The sequence below is a fragment of the Cynocephalus volans genome, chromosome 16 (assembly GCF_027409185.1).
Source record: "Cynocephalus volans isolate mCynVol1 chromosome 16, mCynVol1.pri, whole genome shotgun sequence".
NCBI classification, from domain to species: domain Eukaryota; kingdom Metazoa; phylum Chordata; class Mammalia; order Dermoptera; family Cynocephalidae; genus Cynocephalus; species Cynocephalus volans.
Genome location: NC_084475.1, coordinates 36,483,253 through 36,504,917, shown reverse-complemented (window position 1 = coordinate 36,504,917; position 21,665 = coordinate 36,483,253). Strand labels below are relative to the sequence as shown.

At 35.4% G+C, this 21,665-nt stretch overlaps 1 protein-coding gene across 1 annotated transcript in view; it reads right to left on the bottom strand.

The window, feature by feature from the left end:
- CARNMT1 (carnosine N-methyltransferase 1) overlaps positions 1–21,665 on the bottom strand; it is a 43,666-nt gene that overhangs the window by 8,989 nt on the left and 13,012 nt on the right. The window contains exons 4-6 of the mRNA XM_063081171.1: positions 7,149–7,289; positions 6,035–6,213; positions 4,570–4,683 (exon numbers count right to left, since the gene is read on the bottom strand). Of these exons, the coding sequence (XP_062937241.1) occupies positions 4,570–4,683; positions 6,035–6,213; positions 7,149–7,289 (434 nt within the window). The remainder of the gene's footprint in view (positions 1–4,569; positions 4,684–6,034; positions 6,214–7,148; positions 7,290–21,665) is intronic.

Here is a 21,665-nt window from a genome sequence, read left to right as displayed (position 1 = left end):
TAATTAATCCCTTTCTTTTCTGCCCTACATCTCACCCTCACTCTCTACGAGGCCATGCTTTCCTAAATTCTGCTCCTTTCCTTTTCTCTTTCCCAGTGAATTAAACTGCTGGTCTCCCACCTGAGCATGGCGTGAAATGGCCTTAAGAAAGGTATTTCAGTTATCTGATTATATGGGGGTCAACTGTTCCCTATATATAGATTTTCAGTTTAGGTTTTTCCACACAGCATCTTTTTCTGGCGTTATTCCAGGTAAAGTGGCTCTCACATAGATTTCTATTTGCAAAACTACCCCATCTTCAAAAAAACTGTTCCATTCTTTTGTCCCCTGATGACATCCCTACCATTCTTTGCCATGAGTTTTATACCTTTTTACATTTTTTGCCACTATAACAAGGTCTCAGTGAAAAGAGAAAATAATACATGTATTCAATCATCCACCTTTTACAGGAAATATCTCTTGTTTTAAAAAATTATTTTACTTTATAATGCTTTAAAATCTAATAGGACCCATCTCTCATTACACTCTACAAAGATCTCCTTTGGTACTTTAACCTGTTTATTATCCCAGATGTAGTCAGACTCACTTTGCTAACTGTCTTCCCTTCACTACCTCTCTGTAAACTTATCAGTGCAGGCATACACACACATACACACACCCACACCCACACTTTTAAAAATAAATTATAAATAAATGTTTAAAGGGTATTGGTCAGCATGAAAAACAAAAACTAGACTCACAGGCATTCTCCTGCACTTTTCCAAATCATAGCCTTACCCAAAGGACATACACATAACAGTTCCCTTAAAAAGCTTACTAGCTTTTCCTAACCTGGGGAGTGTTAAAGAGTACCTCAAATCCTACCTTCATTAAAGCATTTAATAAGTTAATAATCCCCTCAAGTCTGATTTTGTGCAATTTGGCAATATTTTCATTATAATTTTCCTTCCAATGTTGTTAGAAATATTCATTCCACTTACATTCCTCATTATATATGAATATACTGATATTCTGGTCTATATGTAAGCATGATTAGGGTAAAATCATCCACAAGGTGCTGATCTTCTCTCAATTTATAGAGAAAATTAAGCCTCCGGGTCCACATGACTAAAGCCAAAACCATGGGAATGTTACGAACTTACCAATAAAGATGCCACTTTACCTTGTTTCTTGGCAGCCAATCTTCCTCTCAGACCTTTTAACATTACTTTGTCTCCTCTTCTACAGAGAAGCAATACATTCATTCATACACGTCACTAAATATCCACTGTTTGCCAGGCTCTGCACCAAGTGACTAGAAAGCATTAGAACCCTGCCTCACTAAGCTTAGAGACTAGTGGGGGAAAAGATATATATGGGTGATAACACCACAAAGTGGTAAATGCTATAGCAGACTCCCTGAGAACGTTAATGAGGAATACAGAATACTTAATCCAACCCAAAAGGATCACCTGAGCTGAGTTAAAGAATACGTAGGAACTAGCCAAGTGAAAATGAAGGGGAAAGAGAACGGGCTTTCTAAGACTGGACCTTGAGATTAGAGAAAAGGTGGCTAAAAAGAAAGTGAAGCTGAGACACAAGAGGAAAGAAAGATCACAAAGGACATTGTACACAATCCTGAAGAGTTTAGGTTATCAAGAAAGCTACAATTTTATTCAGGGAGTCTGACAGGAACAGATTTGCATGTTGGGAAGATCATCTGGTGATAATATGTAGAACTAAAAGGATTGTGGAGGGTTAAAGACAAGTTGAAATACCCTTAAGGAAACTACCACAGTACAGGCAAGCAATGATGAAGTTAGAGCAATGCTTCTCAACGGGATGATTTTGCACCCCCACAGGACATTCTCTAATGTCTAAAGACATTTTTGGTTGTCACAACTGGGACGTACTACAGGAATCTAGTAGGTAGGGACCAGGGATGCTGTTAACCATCCTACAGTGTACAGGACAGATCCCCTGCCTGCCCCTGCCAACCCCCCAAAAGAATGATCCAGCCAAAATGTCAGTAGTGCCACAGCTGAGAAACTCCGGGATATAACTATTAAGGAGCTTTAAGAGATACAACTTTTAGACTGACTGGATGCAGGTGATGAGTAAGAGGAGTGTTAAGGACTAAATATTTGTGATCTCCCCGCTCCAAAACTCATATGCTGAAGCCCTAATCCCCATGCCTGTATTTGGAGGTAGAGCCTCTAAGGAAGTAATTATGGTTAAGTGAGGTCACGAGAGAGAGGTCTGATCTAACATGACTAGTGTCTTTATAAAAAGAGAAACCAGAGAGCTTGCTCATGCTGTCTTCTCTCACTCTCCTCTCCCATGCACGCACCAAACAAAAGCCATGTGAGCACAAGCAAGAAGATGGCCATCTGCACAACCCAAGGGGAGAGCCCTCACCAGACACCAACCTGGCTGGCACCTTATTCTGGGAATTCCAGTCTCCGAAACTGTGAGAAACTCTATTGTTTAAGCCACCTAATACGTGGCATTTTGTTATGGCAGCCCAAGCTAACTAATAAAAGGGGTAAAGGAGGACTCCTTTTGGAGTTTTTTGGTTGGGGGAATCTGAGTAGCTGATGGAAAAAGGTACTGGGGAGTCATGGACATCATTTTCTTGAGGCACACAGATTTTGAACTATCTATGGTACATCTAGGTTGGATATACTAGTTTGGAGCACAAGAGAGATATTTGGACCAGAAATACAGATTGGGAATTGAAAGAGTAGAAAAAGCCATGAGACTGGGTAGGAGGAACATGGAGTAAAGAATGAGTACATGGCATGAAATGATTTGTGATGTCTGGAACAAACCAGTATGGAAGAGAAAATTGATTTTGAGTTATTTTTTTTTACATTCTTTAACTTATACACACATGCAAAGGTTTTATTTGTAAAGTATTAACCTTCCAAATTACTATTTTTAAGGACGGTGTTTCTCCATTACAATTCCCAAAATTGTTTTGAAGTTCTGTGATAAGAAGAGTGGAAGTGCTCCTTGACTTCCTGTTAATCTACGTGCTCCATTACTTCTGATGCCTATGACAGATCCCAGGCCATGCTGCAGCACATTTACTCTTAACAGTCAAACAGTACGCTTACCTGGGGCCAATTTTATTTGTTCCAGGCAATTATAACTATTGTTATTACATAACAATAAACCTAATAAACATTAATAAATCAATAAAACAAATGTTCATAAATAAAGTTGTTTATATGAAAGTTAAGTCAAGTGCTTTGGAAATACGCAAAACCTTACAATACAATAACTGGGGTCAAAAGTTTTAATCAATAAATACAGGGTCATTTTAATGCTAAGTTATAAACTGACCCAGAGTATTCAAGGGGTTGGCTCTAGGTTGCAAACCTGTCTCTGCCACATATAAGCTACAGAACCTTTCTCCTAGTTATTTAACCTGAGTCTCAGTTTCTTCAGCTATAAAATACTTCAGTGCCATTTCAGTATAGGGTTGCTTTGAGATTAACAAAATATTTATAAGGGGCTAACACAGTACCTAATCTACGGTGAGCAAATACCCAGAAAGTAATACTTTTGAGTTACTCCTTGAAACAAGCTTCCAAGGTTTAAAGAAGACCTAAGGTTTGGGATATTTGTTTCTTATTATGCTTGCATTTTACAGCTGCTATCACTCGGTCCTAAGGAATTCTAAAGTAGCAAAAAGTCTTGGAAAAGGTTTACTACTACCTCTAGGCTTAGTATAATGGCAATCTGGCAAAATAAAATCACTGAAAAGAGAGTAGGTGACAGAACTCAGCAACAAAATTAGATCCATCCCTGAATGCCAGACACTCGAAACAATGTATATCTGTCCTTTTATGTAGCATAAAAACCCTCATCTTAAAAACCTTTATATTCTAGCCTTGATGTCTTTATGAACATTTGTTATATATCTCTAAAAAAGAAATATATATTTACCTCAATATTATTATACTCCCTTTATATTAAAGAGGAGAACATTGGCAATTTCCTTTAGACTCCGGACAAGAAGGACCATGTCATACTCATCATTTGATTCCTAGCACCAAACCACTGGGTGCAGTAAAAAAGTTTTCTGCATAAACGAAACTGTATTTCTATTCTTTCTTAATTGCAGGGTAATCAAAAAAGTTATTATACCTACTCTTTTCCCAGTACATGGATGTTCTGAGGAGGAAGATTCCATGAGAGAGGTAAAATCTTTCTCTAAAATGCTTCATTACAGAAAGAAAAAAGAATACACTCTTCCTAACAGAGTGGACTGAAGACTTGATGGAGTGGGGGATGGGGAAGATGAGGGAATGTTTACCTATCATCAGATTAATAATTAGTATACTTTGAAATTATGACTGTTGTGAGACTGACTTAAGTATAAGTACACAACTTTTGGGCTACCAGTGCTTTTAGAGACATCACCGCTAGGATGCAGTCTAAAAGAAACTGCACAGGTTTTACAACTTGTACAACATGAATGTAAGTTTCATGAACATTTGGTACTGTGAAGTCACCAAATGTAAAACAGTTATAAGTACTTAGATTAATGTATAAAATTTTAATAATTACTGAAGAACTTACCTAGATTTATCCAAATTCCACCTGGCTTGAGAATTTTCCATATTGTATCAATATAATCAATTACATTGTGAGCTGTGTCTATGAAGAAACAGGTAGCAATACAGTCCCAGGTATCTAATCAAGAAAAATCAAATTACTGCAACTGTTTTGTTATTTTGCTTTTTCTTTTAATTAATTCTTTAAACTTGACAGTTACTTCTTACGGAGTATTAATATTTCATTTAACTGCAGGGATGCAGAAGCTAAATTCTTCCAATCAACACTATAATCAAAGTAACCAAATAATCATTTACGTGAGATGCTTTATAATTCACAACGGTTTCATCAATAATGTGACCAAATATATTTGTAAGAGTGTTATTTATCATCCATCATCTATTGAACTTCTAGCCATCATTTAAAATCAGTTAAGATAAAATAATAGTCAAATGAGTTTTAAATTATGATTTAAACTAGTGTTAGCCACCAGTTCTGGCAGGTTTCAGAAAGACTGCAGGCACTTGTTGCCAACTCAGAAATGAATGACGTCAAAGTATCTAAACACCCACCATGCCTTCAGATAATCACCAGGGAAGGGAAGAAGAAAGGGGACCAGGAGCAGACAAAAGCCGTGGGTGGAAACCAGCAAAGAATACTGCTTGCCTCTTGGAGGCTATGGCCTGAAGGTCCGTGGTGTCTGTACAAGTGCTGGTGCAATAAAAGCACTTGATCCCACTGAAGATTATCCTCACTATCTGCTCCCTCAAACCTTCCTCCCAGAAGGAAAGGACTTTCACTTGCCTAAGTGATGTTTTCCCTTATTTCACTCCTATTTTGAGGACTTGCTCCATAACTTATCCCACACCTAATATTTTCCATCTCTTCCTTTCTACTTTCAGAGTACAGGTTGGGGAATAAACAAACAAAATTTGTTATTGCCTCTCTCTCCCTATTAAAATATAAGTTTCTTGCTGGACAAGGACTGTTTTACTCACTGTTCTCTTCTGAATGCCTAGAACATCCCTGGTACTTATTAGATGCTAAACAAATAACTGTTGAATGAAATGATCTTGCTAACCACTCAGCATTGTATTTTTCTTTTTCCTTTTACTGCCAGTCCCTCTCTCCTCTTTCCCCATTACCATCTCCCTTTCTCTAATGCCTACCTCAAATTTCTTCAACAGTTTGCCAGACTGAAGTCCAAACTTTACTGCATTTATTACTCATTTGAATTCATTTGTTTATACGTTGTCTTACATTAACAGACCCAACAGACTCAAAATTTCTTGACTGTAGAAATCTTATACTTCTTCATATCTCCCATTGTTGCCTTGTAAATGACCTTGAACCTATTCTAAATTGTCACTGCAATATACCTTATACCCTACCATCAAAACGAATGACCAAAACTTCAGCTTAGGATAAAGTTAGCTCATTAAATTTAAAATTAAGGACAAGACCTTTAAAATGCTTGCTTTTGACTTACTGCATTCTGAATAAATCTCCTGAAAATCTCCTGCTGTCATAGAAAAGTTAGAACCAGGAGGAAGACTGTGGGGGTCAACATCAGGGAAAAAGATGGGTCGAATCTGATCAGCTGATCTCCGGTTATTGCTAAACTGATGGATCCAGGGATAGAGTTTATATTTATTAATTTCAGAACATCTGCAAAATATGAGGACAAAATTCAGTGTTAACTAAACATTTTACTAAGCAAATTTATGTTAAATGCTAAAATATAATCTGTTTGATTAGTATGGGTATATAATTCATTAATACTTAAAGTGTCACTATTACAGTCCACCCAATTAACTGAAAATATACATGTAGATGAGCAATCAATCATAGATTAAAAAAAAATGTAAATTTAGAGATATAAATGTACTGTTCATTCAAAGTTTTAAAACTGTATTTCTGAACTTCAAACGGAAATAAAAACCATCCAACTAATTTTAAAAATATGGTATTGGTTTGGACTAAAAGTTTGCTTACAAACTTTTTTTCTCTTCTCATCAACCCCCTAAAACTCATACTGCCATCTGAGACAACATATTTAAATAAGGCAGCTATTTATTTTTCTCTAACACACGTCTTCTGACTTTAAAAATAACTCTCTTCCACTAACTTCCAAAAGAGTCCGTGGAAGTTCTGAGAGATCTTTCCAATTCAGTTGTGTGAGCATTATCAGCTATTTTATAAAAACATGATTAAGGAAAAAAAGTTATGATTGCTACACTAAACTCGTATTCCACTAAAGAAGCAAAGGGGTAAAGAAGTGAGGAACGATGAGAAAATATTTCTTCCTGGATCATATTTAGTCCTGTAGAATCTGTACAGAAATCATTCCAGTTTCATGGAAGGCCCAATCACTTTCTAAAAAGTAGATTACCCTCCTTGTTTCAACATTCTGTTAACTAGGCAATTGGTTAAGTGGTAATATGTATAAGCATTTTGACTTTAACATAAGAAACATTTATGATGTAACATCATAATCAAACACTATGTACTTATCTTCAAATTCAAAATTGTTAAAAAAAAAAATAGGTAAGTCAATCTGATTCTGAGAAATTATTATTTCCAGCAAAAAATAAATTAAATACCTGTTGAGTACAAAGTTGGAAGAAAAGAGCATAAAAAAACTCCATTCATTTCCTTGACAAGCATAACCTAGCATAGCTATTTCCCAGGCCAGTCTTCCTAGTCCAGCACCAGGAACCAGAATATTTACTTTAGAAGGATCCCTGAAATGAAATAAGGCAATTATGTCCAACCCCTCAAAGGAAAAAAAAAAAAGTAAGACAAAATCCACATTAACAACGAAAAGCTTAGACACTCTATTATAAATGAGAATAAGCTAAGACTCTGACTTCTTAAAATTACTCAATTTTAAGAAATTCTAAATAGCAATACAAAAAAAGAGGTATAAAGAATTATCATATATATTCAGATATCAGGTGAGGGTTTTATCCCCCCAAAATTATTTTTTCAGAATAAAAGGAGTCACCTTATATCTAAAGGCTATGAAGTCACTCAAATTCCTAATAGCTGTCACCTGAACAACTATCTTATGAAGACAAATGATTTAAAAGGGATCTCAATTACATATGAAGAGCTTGAACAAAATTATTTCATCATATGAGACAGCAAAACAAAACATAACTTTATTTCCAAACATGCTATATAATGGTTTATGTGGCTAAACAGATTAAATATATGTAGATTTTAATGCGTCAGGTGTATTTCTGAAACCTTACATTTCAGTTGGCAAAAGAATTTGGGGGGGAGGGATATTTCATAGGGAAAATGGGGAGCTGCCTTCTCATTGAGCATACATGATGGCAAATGTATTGCACCAAACCACAGATTCACAACCAAACTGATCTCTTCCACTTAGTAGCATCACACTGGTATCTATCTCACATTTCCTCTCCTGTAAGATCCACCATTCCACTTTCAAACTGCTAAAAGCCTTAGCAAAGCAAGGCTTTCTCTCAGGAACTCTGGCAAATCAATATGATCCTGAGTAAGCTAAAATGGTATTCTTATAGGCAAAGCAAAATGTGTATAAATGGCCGGTATCATGTCAATTAAAAAGGAATAGTGATTTTATTTTCTAAATTTGGTTCACAAATCAAATCCAATTTCCAAATCTACTCCCACTTACAATTCTCTTTTATCTTTAAACTACATGGTGTTCAAATTTCATGTGCTCTAACAGCAACAGGACATTTTACTAGTAGCCTATATGATATCCTATGCATATCTCACTTTGAAATAAAAAAAAATAAACAGCACTATGGGGCTTTTGAAAATTCAGTCTACAAATTACAATACAAATATTGTAACATAAGAATTTGCCCAGGGAAATGCAAATCAAAACCACATTGAGATACCACCTAACCCCAGTTAGGATGGCTAAAATCCAAAAGACTATGAACGATAAATGCTGGCGAGGCTGCGGAGAAAAAGGAACTCTCATACATTGTTGGTGGGACTGCAAAATGGTGCAGCCTCTATGGAAAATGGTATGGAGGTTCCTTAAACAATTGCAAATAGATCTACCATACGACCCAGCCATCCCACTGTTGGGAATATACCCAGAGGAATGGAAATCATCAAGTCGAAGGTATACCTGTTCCCCAATGTTCATCGCAGCACTCTTTACAATAGCCAAGAGTTGGAACCAGCCCAAATGCCCATCATCAGATGAGTGGATACGGAAAATGTGGTACATCTACACAATGGAATACTACTCAGCTATAAAAACGAATGAAATACTGCCATTTGCAACAACATGGATGGACCTTGAGAGAATTATATTAAGTGAAACAAGTCAGGCACAGAAAGAGAAATACCACATGTTCTCACTTATTGGAGGGAGCTAAAAATTAATATATAAATTCACACACACACATACACACACACACACACAAACTGGGGGGGGGGAAGAAGATATAACAACCACAATTATTTGAAGTTGATACAACAAACAAACAGAAAGGACATTGTTGGGGGGGAGGGGGGGAGGGAGAAGGGAGGGAGGTTTTGGTGATGGGGAGCATTAATCAGCTACAATGTATATCGAAAAAATAAAATTAAAAAAAAAAAAAGAAAAAAAAAAAAAAGAATTTGCCCAGGTCATTCAATCTTATATATCTATATATGGAACATGTGTTTGTACAAAAACCTTGACAAAGTCTATTTAAGTTTGTTTCACTGTTGAATTTTATGTATACAACAAAGCATAAAAGGAAATTTGTTAAAAATGATTTCTGACAAATAGACCTATTATGATTAGTAAGAAATCCTTTAATACTTGATATGGGCAAACTGATGCCAACGAGCCAAATAATAGTGTTCAATATAAATATAATACATATATTGGGCCGGCCCGTAGCTCATTTGGTAGAATGTGGTGCTGATAACACCAAGGCCAAGGGTTCGGATCCCTATATAGGGATGGCCGGTTAGCTCACTTGGGAGAGCATGGTGCTGACAACACCAAGTCAAGGGTTAAGCTCCCCTTACTGGTCATCTTATAAAAAAATTAAAATAAATAAATAAATAAATATAATACATATAAATAAAATATATATAATAAAAAAATATAAATAAAATAGAATGCTCTCTTCTCATTCCAGATTACACACAATGTATGTGTGTGTCCCATGTACACTTTAATTTTAATAGACAGAATGGACACATCCCCTCACTTTGTTCAGGCCTATCTATATTGGTCATCTAACAAGAATATACATATTTTTAACATTAAAATTTGAAAAACTCCTAGCTCTAGAACTCTATGCTGCTTCTTGTATAAAAGACCTGCTATGATGGTGCCCTATCCAAGCCTCACTCTCTCCTTTTCCAATCCTACCAGACCACCAAAAGCCTGACTCTCCAGAATTACTTTTTTCCCTCAGTTCCCATTTGCTCACTCAAAACATGCATTTCCACCCCCACACCCCAAGTGTCTGTTCTCAGCTCAGAATTTTAAAAAGAAACAAAAAAAATTGATCTAGGCAACATAACAGAAAGTAAAAGGATGTGAAGTTAAATCAACAGAGTAAATATTTATTAAAAAAACACTAGTCATCAATTCCAGAATGGCTGATGACCAAAGTAAAAACCTACCATGCAGAAATTAGGAATCATTCTAACCTTAAGGAAAAGTTGTGCTAATAATGGCACCAATAATTATTTTGGTAACTCATAGACAGTTAACTTTATGATTGCTGTTGTCAAATTCTAACTAATCAGAACCATCGGACTCTCTACCCCCACCTTGTGGCAGAAAATATATTAACAGTATTTCGTATAAAATTATTAAAAGGCTACCATCAAGCCACGGAATGCACAATATACCAAGGTCCTATCTTAAGAGTTAGCTGAGACTACTATTGATCTACAAATTATTTGTATTTTGACAAAGGATTTTAGTGGGCATATAAGAGGAGGCATTAAAACAAACCCTCCAGAACTGAAAAAAACTATCAAGAACCAAGTAATGAATGGGTGAGATGGACAGAATTTTCCCTATATCTTTGTTCTTAGTGAGATTTTTTTTCATTGGGTCTTTATATAAGGGATATTCACAGCATAATAGTAAGTTCCTCAAATTATAATGTGTATGAAACTAAGGCACTCTAAATGTCAATTTGTGCTATGAATATAAAGTCTAGGGCATTTCTGTGAAGGCATATCTGTAGAGAATAAGATAAATATAAATCTAACTATAGACTTTAATGAGATGACTTTAAAGCAGGCAGAAACTTTAAAAAACAAGAATAGGTAGTCATACAACACGTGGCTCAGTAATCAAATGTTTCCCACTTGAGATTTTTAGCAAACAAGTTTACCAAGAGAATAAGGTCCAAATATGGAGAAGCAGTATATTAACTACACATGTGACACCTCTAATAAAAGGGGGGTAAGTTTCAACAGTTTATTCAAGGCAAACATGAATGCAAGAAAGGGTACATCTGTAAGGACAGGGCAAACATCACCCTCTGGGCTCCAACGATTTCACCAGCAGTAAATGCTGTTCTTGACAGTGGTTTACTTTGTTGTGCACAGAACAATTTTTGCATTGCAGTCATAGATTAGAAAACTCCAACAAAATACTGTCTATTGTTGTTAACATTATGATGCTTGGCTGACCCCTGGTGGTAGGAGTACACACAACTTTTAAGCTACTCGATGTCCAATACAGTAAAAGCCACTAAGCACATGTGGCTACTGAACATTAAAATGTGGCTAGTCCAAATTAAGATGTGTTGTAAGTGTAAAATAAACATCAGATTCTAAAGACTTACTGTAAAAAGGAATGCAGAATATCTCACTGATAATTTTTATATTGCATACATGCAGAAATAATATTTTGGACATACTGGGTTATTAAAGCATATTATTAATTTTACCTGTTTCTATTTACCTTTTTATGTGGCTACTAGAAAATTTAAAATTACATACATGCCTTGCATTTGTGGACTACATTATGTTTCTACTGAAAGTGCCTGGTCTATACACAAATAGTAAAAACGTATTGAGCAAAAAAACCCAATTCCAAAATGACAATTTAAATCATCAAATAAACCTTAAAAAACATACATAACAACACAATGTGTTGTTAAGGAGTATACAAACATCTGGTTAATGTAGGAATGCAAGACTAGACTAACAAAACAAATGCATGTTAGCAGTTATCTCAAGAGAGGAAGAAAGGAAGTGTTCTGGGTGGTTTGCAGGGCAGTTTCAAATTTACCTGTTTTTCTTTTTCTTTTTTTTTTTTTTTTTGTCTTTTTGTGACCGGTAAGGGGATCGCAACCCTTGGTGTGGTGTCGCCCGCACCGCGCTCAGCCAGTGAGCACACCGGCCAGTCCTATATAGGATCCGAACCCGCGGCGGGAGCACCACTGCGCTCCCAAGCGCCGCACTCTCCCGAGTGTGCCACGGGGCCAGCCCTGTTTTTCTTTAAAAAAAAAAAAAAAAAAACTGAAGCAAGTATGGCAAAATGTCAAGGTTTAATAAAAATAGGAGTGAAATTTTTATTCAATGTAGAAAATGAGTTACAAATCGGAAGTAGTGTCTAGTGCCTTCAAAAATATGGTTCCATCTCATCTCTTCATCCTCTTCCAACAAAGAACTCCTTATTTCAGGCAGACAACTTCTCACCAATCCTAGAAAAGACTTTCTTATCTTAATATTTACAGCTCCTGCACATCCACAGAAACTTAGTTTAAATTATTACCTTATCAGTATAAATTAACACCTCATCTATCTTTCCCAAACCTCCCAGGCAAATCTTGAACTCTCTTCTCTATGCTCCCAGTACTTCATTCATACCTTTAATTTATATACCAAGTTCTTCAGTTGCTTCTTTCATTTAATACAGAGGTCAGCAACCATGGCCCATAGGCCAGTCACTTGTTTTTTGTAAATAAAGTTTTACTGGAACATGGCCATGCCCATTCATTTAAGTATTATTTATGGCTGCATTCCCATGACAACAAAGCTGAGTAGTCTCCAAAGAGACCACACTGCCTGCAAAGCCTAAAATATTTACTATCTGGCACTTTAGAAAAAAGTTTGGCAACACCAAATCTAATGAATCTTGAACCCATTTTCCTAGAAGTACACAGAACTTCCTTAATGTATTTTATGACCAAATAGTATTCCATTGCATGATTGTACCTTAATTTATCAAAATCCCCCATTTAAGGACATTTAGATTCTTTTCAATCTTTTGCTATTATACTGTAGTGTTTAAACTAATATCCTTGGCATGAATAATTTTTACATGAAGAAGTGTATCCGTAGAATAGTTTCCCCAAATTTGAATTGGAAGAATCGAAAGATACGCTTTTGAATTTTGACAAATAGTGCCAAATTGCCCTCCGTGAGACTTTTCCTGATTTATTCTTCCACCACCAAGTTTCCAAGTTTCCTTTTCCTCAATTATTTATGTTTTTTAAAAAGATGACTGGTAAGGGGACTGTCAGAACCACTGTCAGAACCACGCTCTCCCAAGTGAGCCACGGGCCAGGGGGGGGGGGTGTGTGTGTGTGTGTGTGTGTGTGTGTGTGTGTGTGTGTGTGTGTGTGTGTGTGTGTGTGTGTGTGTGTGTGTGTGTGTGTGTGTGTGTGTGTGTGTGTGTGTGTGTGTGTGTGTGTGTGTGTGTGTGTGTGTGTGTGTGTGTGTGTGTATTTATATTTTCTTACGAGATTGTCTTGTATTTCTTTTTCTGTGAACTGTCTATTTACACTATTTTTCTACTTGAACGGTTCTTCCACTGGGTTATTACTCTAGATTTTTAAGCACCTGAAATCTTGTTTGAAAGAAATCTGAAACACATATCTGTCTTTGTCAGGAGGGCTTTCAGGATTTTCAGAAATCAATCTGTTTTTAGCCTCTAAACTACTATTGCATTATTTGTCAGTCTACATTTCCAGCATTTTCTCTTTTTAAAATGGGTTTTCTTAGCTAAAAGAATCTTTTCATGAATTACAATTTACATTCTTTATTTTAAGTGAAAAAAATACTTCTTTAAAGCTCAGGGTATATTTTCCTAATGCCCAACTATGTAAAAGAAAAAAAAATATTGAAACAGTCAGTAGTACATCAGCATCTTCTTGGAGTGTTAGAGTATACTGAAATGCAAAGACAATGGATTTTCACTTGCAAAGAAAATATCACTTCAAATTCTTCTAAAATAGAATGGGCTAATGAAATTAAGATATAAAAAAATAGTCTAGCAACTTTCAGGATTCATAAAAGAACGTGACTCTACATGTTGTGATCTCTCCTTTCCTAGGACTCACACTTAAAAATCTTTCCTTAGCATCTACAAGCTTTATAGTACTGAATCTTATATTTAAATAATTAGACACTCGCTTGGAAAAATTAAAAAGTCTCAATACATACTATTCAGTTGAGAAGAGTTATATTCTGGTTAAGTTCACATTTGAAAAAAAGGTTTAAACTGAGCTCATACTTTAAATTACAAAATTATATATTGCTAATTTCAATGAGCAAATGCTCACAGAGCAGAGTTTAAATAGGAAACCTACTTAAAACAAAAACAAACCATAAGCTAACTCCTGAAGTGTCTGGCATTCAGCACAGTTAAGACAGCATTCCCTTAATTAACAAATAGACCCCATTACAGAAGTAAGTCAATTCGTGGCTTCAAAGATGCTTATGCTTGCAAACTCATGCACATTGAAAATTCTAAACATGGACAAATTGGACAAACTGATAAGACAATGTGTTTCTGCCATAAACAAATATTTTAATGATCACAAATACAGTTAATTTTATGCATATTTTGGTAAGTATACGTCTTATTAAAATTTCAAAAAGAAAAGAACACAATCAAAAGGCTAGCTGACATAAATTTCAGTCAAATCCAGCTTGAGTACAAAGATATCAAATTCCCATGTGCTTGCTGTGGCACAGAAGGACCCTGGAAATTTACCTGAGACCCAAAGTTGACCAGGATTTATCTAGAACCACCCTGGATTCCATAGGGCTATAAATAATGTCCCTTTTCCAAGCCCTGGGGTTTACTTTTTATGAGAAAGCTATGACTTTAATACATATGTAGCCTTTATTGTGTTCCATTAGCTTTCTTGTGTAAGTTTTTTTATTTCCTTACAGCAGATAAAACGAGCTATCAATGTAAATTAAACAGGTAAAACAAATGATATACTTAAAAATATGTAATTTTCCCATTAGGTCTAAGAATGGCCAAACAAATTTGACAGATCTTTCAGTCCACTTCATTTAAGCTCATATACATCCTGTTCTCTTTTATAACACTGATTATATTCAAGGAAGGGAATTAGGTGGCTGGGAAACAGTTACGGGAAGGAGAATATATATCCCTTGAAACCTTTTAAATTTTGAACTCTGTGAAATGTTTTCCTATTCAAAAAACTTTTAAAATTATTCTTCTATTTTTAAAATAACCTATTGGAGCCATATAGAGTTAATTCATCCTTCTCTCGCCAGTATACCTTCTGTCAATAGTAATAATAACAACAGTAGAAAAGTAACAGTAAAATAGTACTACATGTGCTAGTTCACTAAGTATCTTAACTAGTGACATGCCCTTTTATTATTGCTGATGCTTTGTGCTGATTAGATACCACGGTAACACACATGATTCAATAATCACTGAGTATGAACAAAATCATGTTTTAAGTACTAGAAATGAATCATTTGACTTTCAGCCTTTGAAATTCACTCAAACTCTGGTACATTCTTATTGTAAAGAGCCTTACCTTGCAATCTACTTTCAGAAACACAGATATTTTGAATTCTGAGAGATACCTGGACTTTATGTTTATAGAAGCTATTAAACTATTATTTATTACTTTATAGAGCAGAACATTGAATATACATTGAGAGCACCAAAAGAAACTTTAAGAATATAATATTCTTTCTGAAGCAAAGTTTATAAAAGTTCATAAAACTTAAAATGCTTACTTATAAAAACTATGAATAAGGAAATATAAATGATTTGAACATAATTTTAATAGCTATAGAATATTTAATATACTATCATTGATAAAAATTAGCACTATAACCTGTACTATTATTTACTAAAGTAAAAAAGAGTAGCCTTAAAGAACTGTAATTTTTAGTTATTTATTCCAACTAAGCCATGAGCGTCCAAAACAAGTCTTACTGAGGAAGATTTCATTTCTTCTAATGAATTAAAAGCAGATTGTTGTCATCTCAACATTCCATGGGTAAAAAGGCAAAGATCCCTCCTAAGAAAGAAAACTCCTGGACCGTATGGGTTCACAGATGAATTCCACAAAACATTAAAGAAGAATTAATACCAATAATTCTCAAACATTCAAAAAATCGAAGAGGAGAGAACATGTCCTAATTTATTCTATAAGGCCAGCATAACCCTTATACCAAAGTCAGATAAAGACATCACAAAAAAAGCAAATTACAGATCAATATCTCTTACGACTACAGATGCAAAAATCCTTCACAAAATATTAGCAAATCAAATCCAAAAACATACTAAAAGGATTATTTACCACAACCATGTGGGATTTATACCAGGAATGCAAGGGTGGTTCAACATTAAGAAAATCAATGTAATACAAGACATTAACAGAATGAAGAGGGGGGGAAAAAAAACCCCAAGGAATCATTTCAATTGCTGCAAAGAAAAAAGGCATTTGACAAAATTCAACACCCTTTCATGATAAAAATCCCTAGGAAACTAGGAATATAGGGAAAATTTCTCAACATGATAAAAGGTATTTATGAAAAACCTGCATTTAACATCATACTCAGTGGTTAAAGAATGAAAGCTGTCCACCTAAGAAAAGGAACAAGATAAAGAAATAAAAAGCATTTGAATTGAAAAGGAAGAGGAAAAAACTGTATCTTTTTGCATGACAAGATCTTATATATGGAAAATCCCAAAGAATCCACAAGAAAGCTACTAGAGCTAATAAACAAATTAAGCAAGGTTGCAGGGTACAAGATCAACACACAAAAGTCAGTTGTTTGTCTATACATCAGCAACAAAAATTCTGAAAAGGAAGTTAAGAAAGTAATTCCATTTACAACAGCATCTAAAAGAATTAAATACTTAGGAATAAATCTAACCAAGGTGAAAGACTTGTATACTGAAAGACTTGTATACTGAAAGACTTCACCAAACACTGCTGAAAGAAATTAAAGATCTAAATAAATGGAAAGATATCCTGTTTCATGGATGGTGAGATTTACATTAAGGTGTCAGTACTACCCAAATTGAACTACATATTCAACACACCCTCTAAAATTCCAACAGCCTTCTCCGCATAAATGGAAAAGCCTATCCTGAAATGCAAGGGGCCCCAACTAGTCAAAACAGTCTTGAAAAACAAGAATAAGGTAGGAGGTCTCACACTTTCCAACACTGAAATTTACAAAGCTACAATAATTAAAATAGTATGAAACTGGCATAAGGACAAACATACAGACTAATGGAATAGGATAAAAAGTCCATAAATAAATCCTCGAATACATGGTCAACTGATTTTCAAGAAGGCTACTGAGACCACTCAATGGGGAAAGGACAGTCTTTTTAACAAATGATGCTGGGAAAACCAGATACCCACATGCAAAAGAATAAATCTGGATCCTTACCTTATACCAAATACAAAAATTAACTCACAATGGATCAAAGACCTAAACTTAAGAATTAGAACTGATAAAATCTTAGAAAAAAATAGTGGGGAAAATCTTCATGACAATGAATTTGGCAATGATTTCACGGATATGGCATGAAAAGCACAGGCTGCTAAAGAAAAAATTGATAAATTTGGCTTCATCAAAATTAAGAACTTCTGTGCAATAAAGTATAAAGAAAGTCAAAAGACAACCTACAGAACGGGAGAAAACATCTGCAAATCATATACCTGACAAGGGAATAATACATGCGAAAAAAGTCAAAGATTACACAATATCATATATGACAAATCATCTTTACTCCAGACATAATAAAGAATATAGAAGCATGAGGAAAAGAGATAGTGTTACATAATTAGGAACTCCAAGCCCACTATGTCCTCACTAGTAATACTTCAATACAAAATGCATTGATAAGTCTGTGAACACTAAAAATGTAAATAAAAAGCTTGTCAGAGGAATAATATATAAACTGTCAAGCATTTCCAAGTAGTTTAAGTATTTGCAATGTGCCTAGCTTTGAATCCTATTGGATCAACTTCTTTCTAGAAAACATGTCACTAAAGATCCTCTTCCTAAATTATATCTGCAGGACACAAGACAAAAAACACAGTGGAGATAAAAAAAAATACAGTGAATTATTAACTATACCACTTATGAATCTTGCACATACAGAAACAAGTAGAGGTTTTGTGTTTTGTTTTGTTTTTTTAAGTGATAACATGGCTAGAATAATTATAAATTCGACTATGCTTCCAACTTTGCTTGCTTCTGAGCTATTTCTGGGTGTCGCATCATTAATACTATACATATGAAGAAATATTTACAAAATTAAAAATCAGTAGTGTCGTAACTGTCATCAACAATGAAATAAAAACAACAGAAGCTTTCAGTGATGTAAGAATCACAAGTATATAATGAATCTATTACTCCTTCAGTTGTGTGTTAGAAAGTAATTATAGCACAGCATGTAATTACTAACCACAAGCAGAAGTACAGTGGGTGATTTTCATATTTACTCACTGGAGACAATCTACATGGCACATAGACATACAGGTGTTCAAACAAGGTGTATTAGCAGCCATTACATCTTAACAGCTGACTATGCAATAACAAAGAGCCTCAATCCTTCCCTCTGCACATAACAATACCAATATACCAATGGTTCCTGTGGACAAAGTAGTTCATTTATTACTGAAGAAATAACTATATTTTCATATCTTGAGAGTCCAAGTTATTTCTTAAATGTTGCAAAGATCTTCCTATTACTCTACTGCAAGAAAGATGCTAAATCACTGTGTATGAAAGAAAAGGTGAAATGCAGATGAAACTTTAGAAAACTTTAGTGACAAATTCCTACATTGCCACATTTCTAGATGCAAGATTTATTAACAAATTTTTCTTAAGTGATTGTTTGAAGTAACTAATACATGCAAGTATATCAGAAATTAAAAACACTTAAGCAATTCACTCAGCCCCCCACACTAGCGGCCTGACAGACAAAGGAGAATGCCTTTTTCAGGTTGTTAATATGATATACTTCAGTTTCTACTATTCCTCTACATACGATGTCTGGCATTCAATCAAAAAATTATAAAAATATGCAAAGAAACAAGAAAATGTAACCCACTGTTATCAGAAGAAATCTTCAAGAGAACAGACCAACAAATAGCATATCTGTTGGAATTATCAGACAGGAATTTCAAAATAACCAGGGAAAATATTTTAAAGCATCTAATGGAAAAGTTAGATCACATGTATAAACAGGAAACTTCAGCACAGAAAGTGTACACACACGTACGTACACACACACACACACACACACACACATGCATGCGTGCACACACACACACATACACACACAGTTGGCCCTCTGTATCTGTGGGTTCCGTGTCTATGGATTTAACCAACTACGGAAAGAAAATATTTGGGGAGAAAAAAAATTCCAGTTTCAAAAAGCAAAACTTGAATTTGCTGTGTGCCAAGTACTATGTTCAATCCACATGAATGAAGTGAGGTGTAGGCATTGTGTTAGGTATTATAAGTAATCTAGAGATGATTTAAAGTATAGTGGAGGATGTGTGTACGTTATATGCAAATACTGTGCCATTTTACATAAAGGACTTGAGCATCTGCAGATTTTTTGGTATCCATGAAGAGCCCTGAAACCAACCCCCTCAGATATCAAGGGATAACTGTATATGTAAATGAAATGCTAGGGACACACGGACACACACGGACGGACACACACACACACACACACACATGCTAGGGACACACGGACACACACACGGACACACACGGACGGACACACACACACACACACACACACACACCGTCTTCCAAAGGACGGACACACACACACACACACACACACACATGCTAGGGACACACGGACACACACACGGACACACACGGACACACACGGACGGACGGACACACACACACACACACACACACACACACACACACACCGTCTTCCAAAGGACTTATCAGCAGTTCAAAACAGTAAAGAATCAGTTAAGTTGAAGTCAGGTCAATAGAAATTATCCACACTATAATACAAAAACAGTTGCAGGGGGAGGGGTAGTGTGAAGAAAGAGCCATTTGAAACCTAAGAGATGATATCAAACAGTTTAAAATATATGTAACTAGAGGTTCAGAAGAGAAACAGAGAAAAGGGTAGAGAAATAATGTGAAAAGACAGTATCAAAGAATTTCTGAATGGATATAGATCTACCTAAACCCCAAGAAGCACAGCAAATCCCAAGCAGGATAAATAAAGAGAAAATCACATCTAAAATTCTTCAGAGTCAAACTGCTGAAAAACAAAGGTGGGCAGTCAGGTGTGGAGAATGGGGAATAACCACCTACTTGGTATGGGGTTTTATTTCGGGTTGATGAAAATCTTTTGTAATTATATAGAGGTGGTGGATGAACAATAATGTCAATGTATTGAATGCCACTAAATTGTTTACTTTAAAATGGTTACTTTTGTTATATGCATTCCTCCTCAATAAAAAATACAGGGAAAAAAGACTTGAATATTCTCAAAATAGGAAAGACAGAAAATGGACCTTTAATATAGGAAGATGTTCAACTTCACTCATGATAAGAGAAATGCAAATTTAACAATTTACAATTCCTACCCATTAGACTGGCAAAAGTTCAAAAGCTTAGTATATATGATTGTCAGGGCTGTAAGTCAACAGGCACTTCCATACATTGCTGGTAAGAAGGCAAAACAATACAACCTTCATAAGGAAATGTAGCAATAATTGTGGCAGACTCACAGTGTCCCCCACATGCTCCTTACCCTCCTGGTGTTCATGACTTTTTATACTCCCTTTCCCTCTGAGAGTACGTGGGACCTGTGACTTGCTTCTAGCCAACAGAATATGACAAAGGTGATGTCACTTCTATGAGTGTTACACTGTATAAGACTCTGTTGAGATTTTGCTTGATCTCTTGACTCTCCTCACTGGCTTGATGAAGGAAGTGGCCATTTTGGAAAAGCCCACAAGAAACTGGCCACTTCCCAGAAAAGCCCGCAAGAATCTACGAGTTGCTTCCAGGAGCTGAGGCAGGCTTCTAGCTGACAGCCAGCAAAAAGCCAAGGCCCTCAGTCCTACAACCACAATGAAATGAATTCTGCCTCAACCCTACAAAGGCAATGAAACAAAAAGAAACAACATGAGTGGCCCTGGAAGCAGATTCTTCCTCAGTCAAGCCTCCAGGTGAGAACACGGCCCAGCAGACACCTGGATTGCAGCCCTGTAAGACCCTTACACAGAAGACCCAGTTAAGCCATGCCCAGACTACTGACCCACAGAAACTGAAATAAATGTGGGTTATTTTGAGCAGTTAAGTTTGCAGTAATTTGTTGCACAGCAATAGATAACTAATAATACACTAACCAAGCAACATACCCATTTATCTTTCAAATGTACCAATCATACTTCTTAGAATTTAAAGTAAAAATATACCTTTAACAATATGAAAACACATATACATAAGATTATTAATTGTAGTATTATTATAATTGAAAGATAGTGCCAACTACCTTAATAGCCAAATGTAGGAGATTGGTTTATTAAACTACGGCACATCCAAATAACAGAGTACTCTGGAGCTGTAAAAATAAAAGACTGAGGAAGATCTCCATGAACTGATATGTAGCTATTTCTACGATATATTGTTAAGTGAAAAAACTGAAGTGCAAAATTAAATATATAATATGCTATCTTTTGTATATTACAAAAGGAAGTAATTAAAAAGGAAAATATATACCTGCTTACTTTTGTAAACAAAAAAAGAAACCAGAAACCAATGATACTGATTACCTACCTACATGATGTGTGGAATGACAGGGGTGGTGAGATATGGGGTATAGAATAGGGGAAGAAATGACA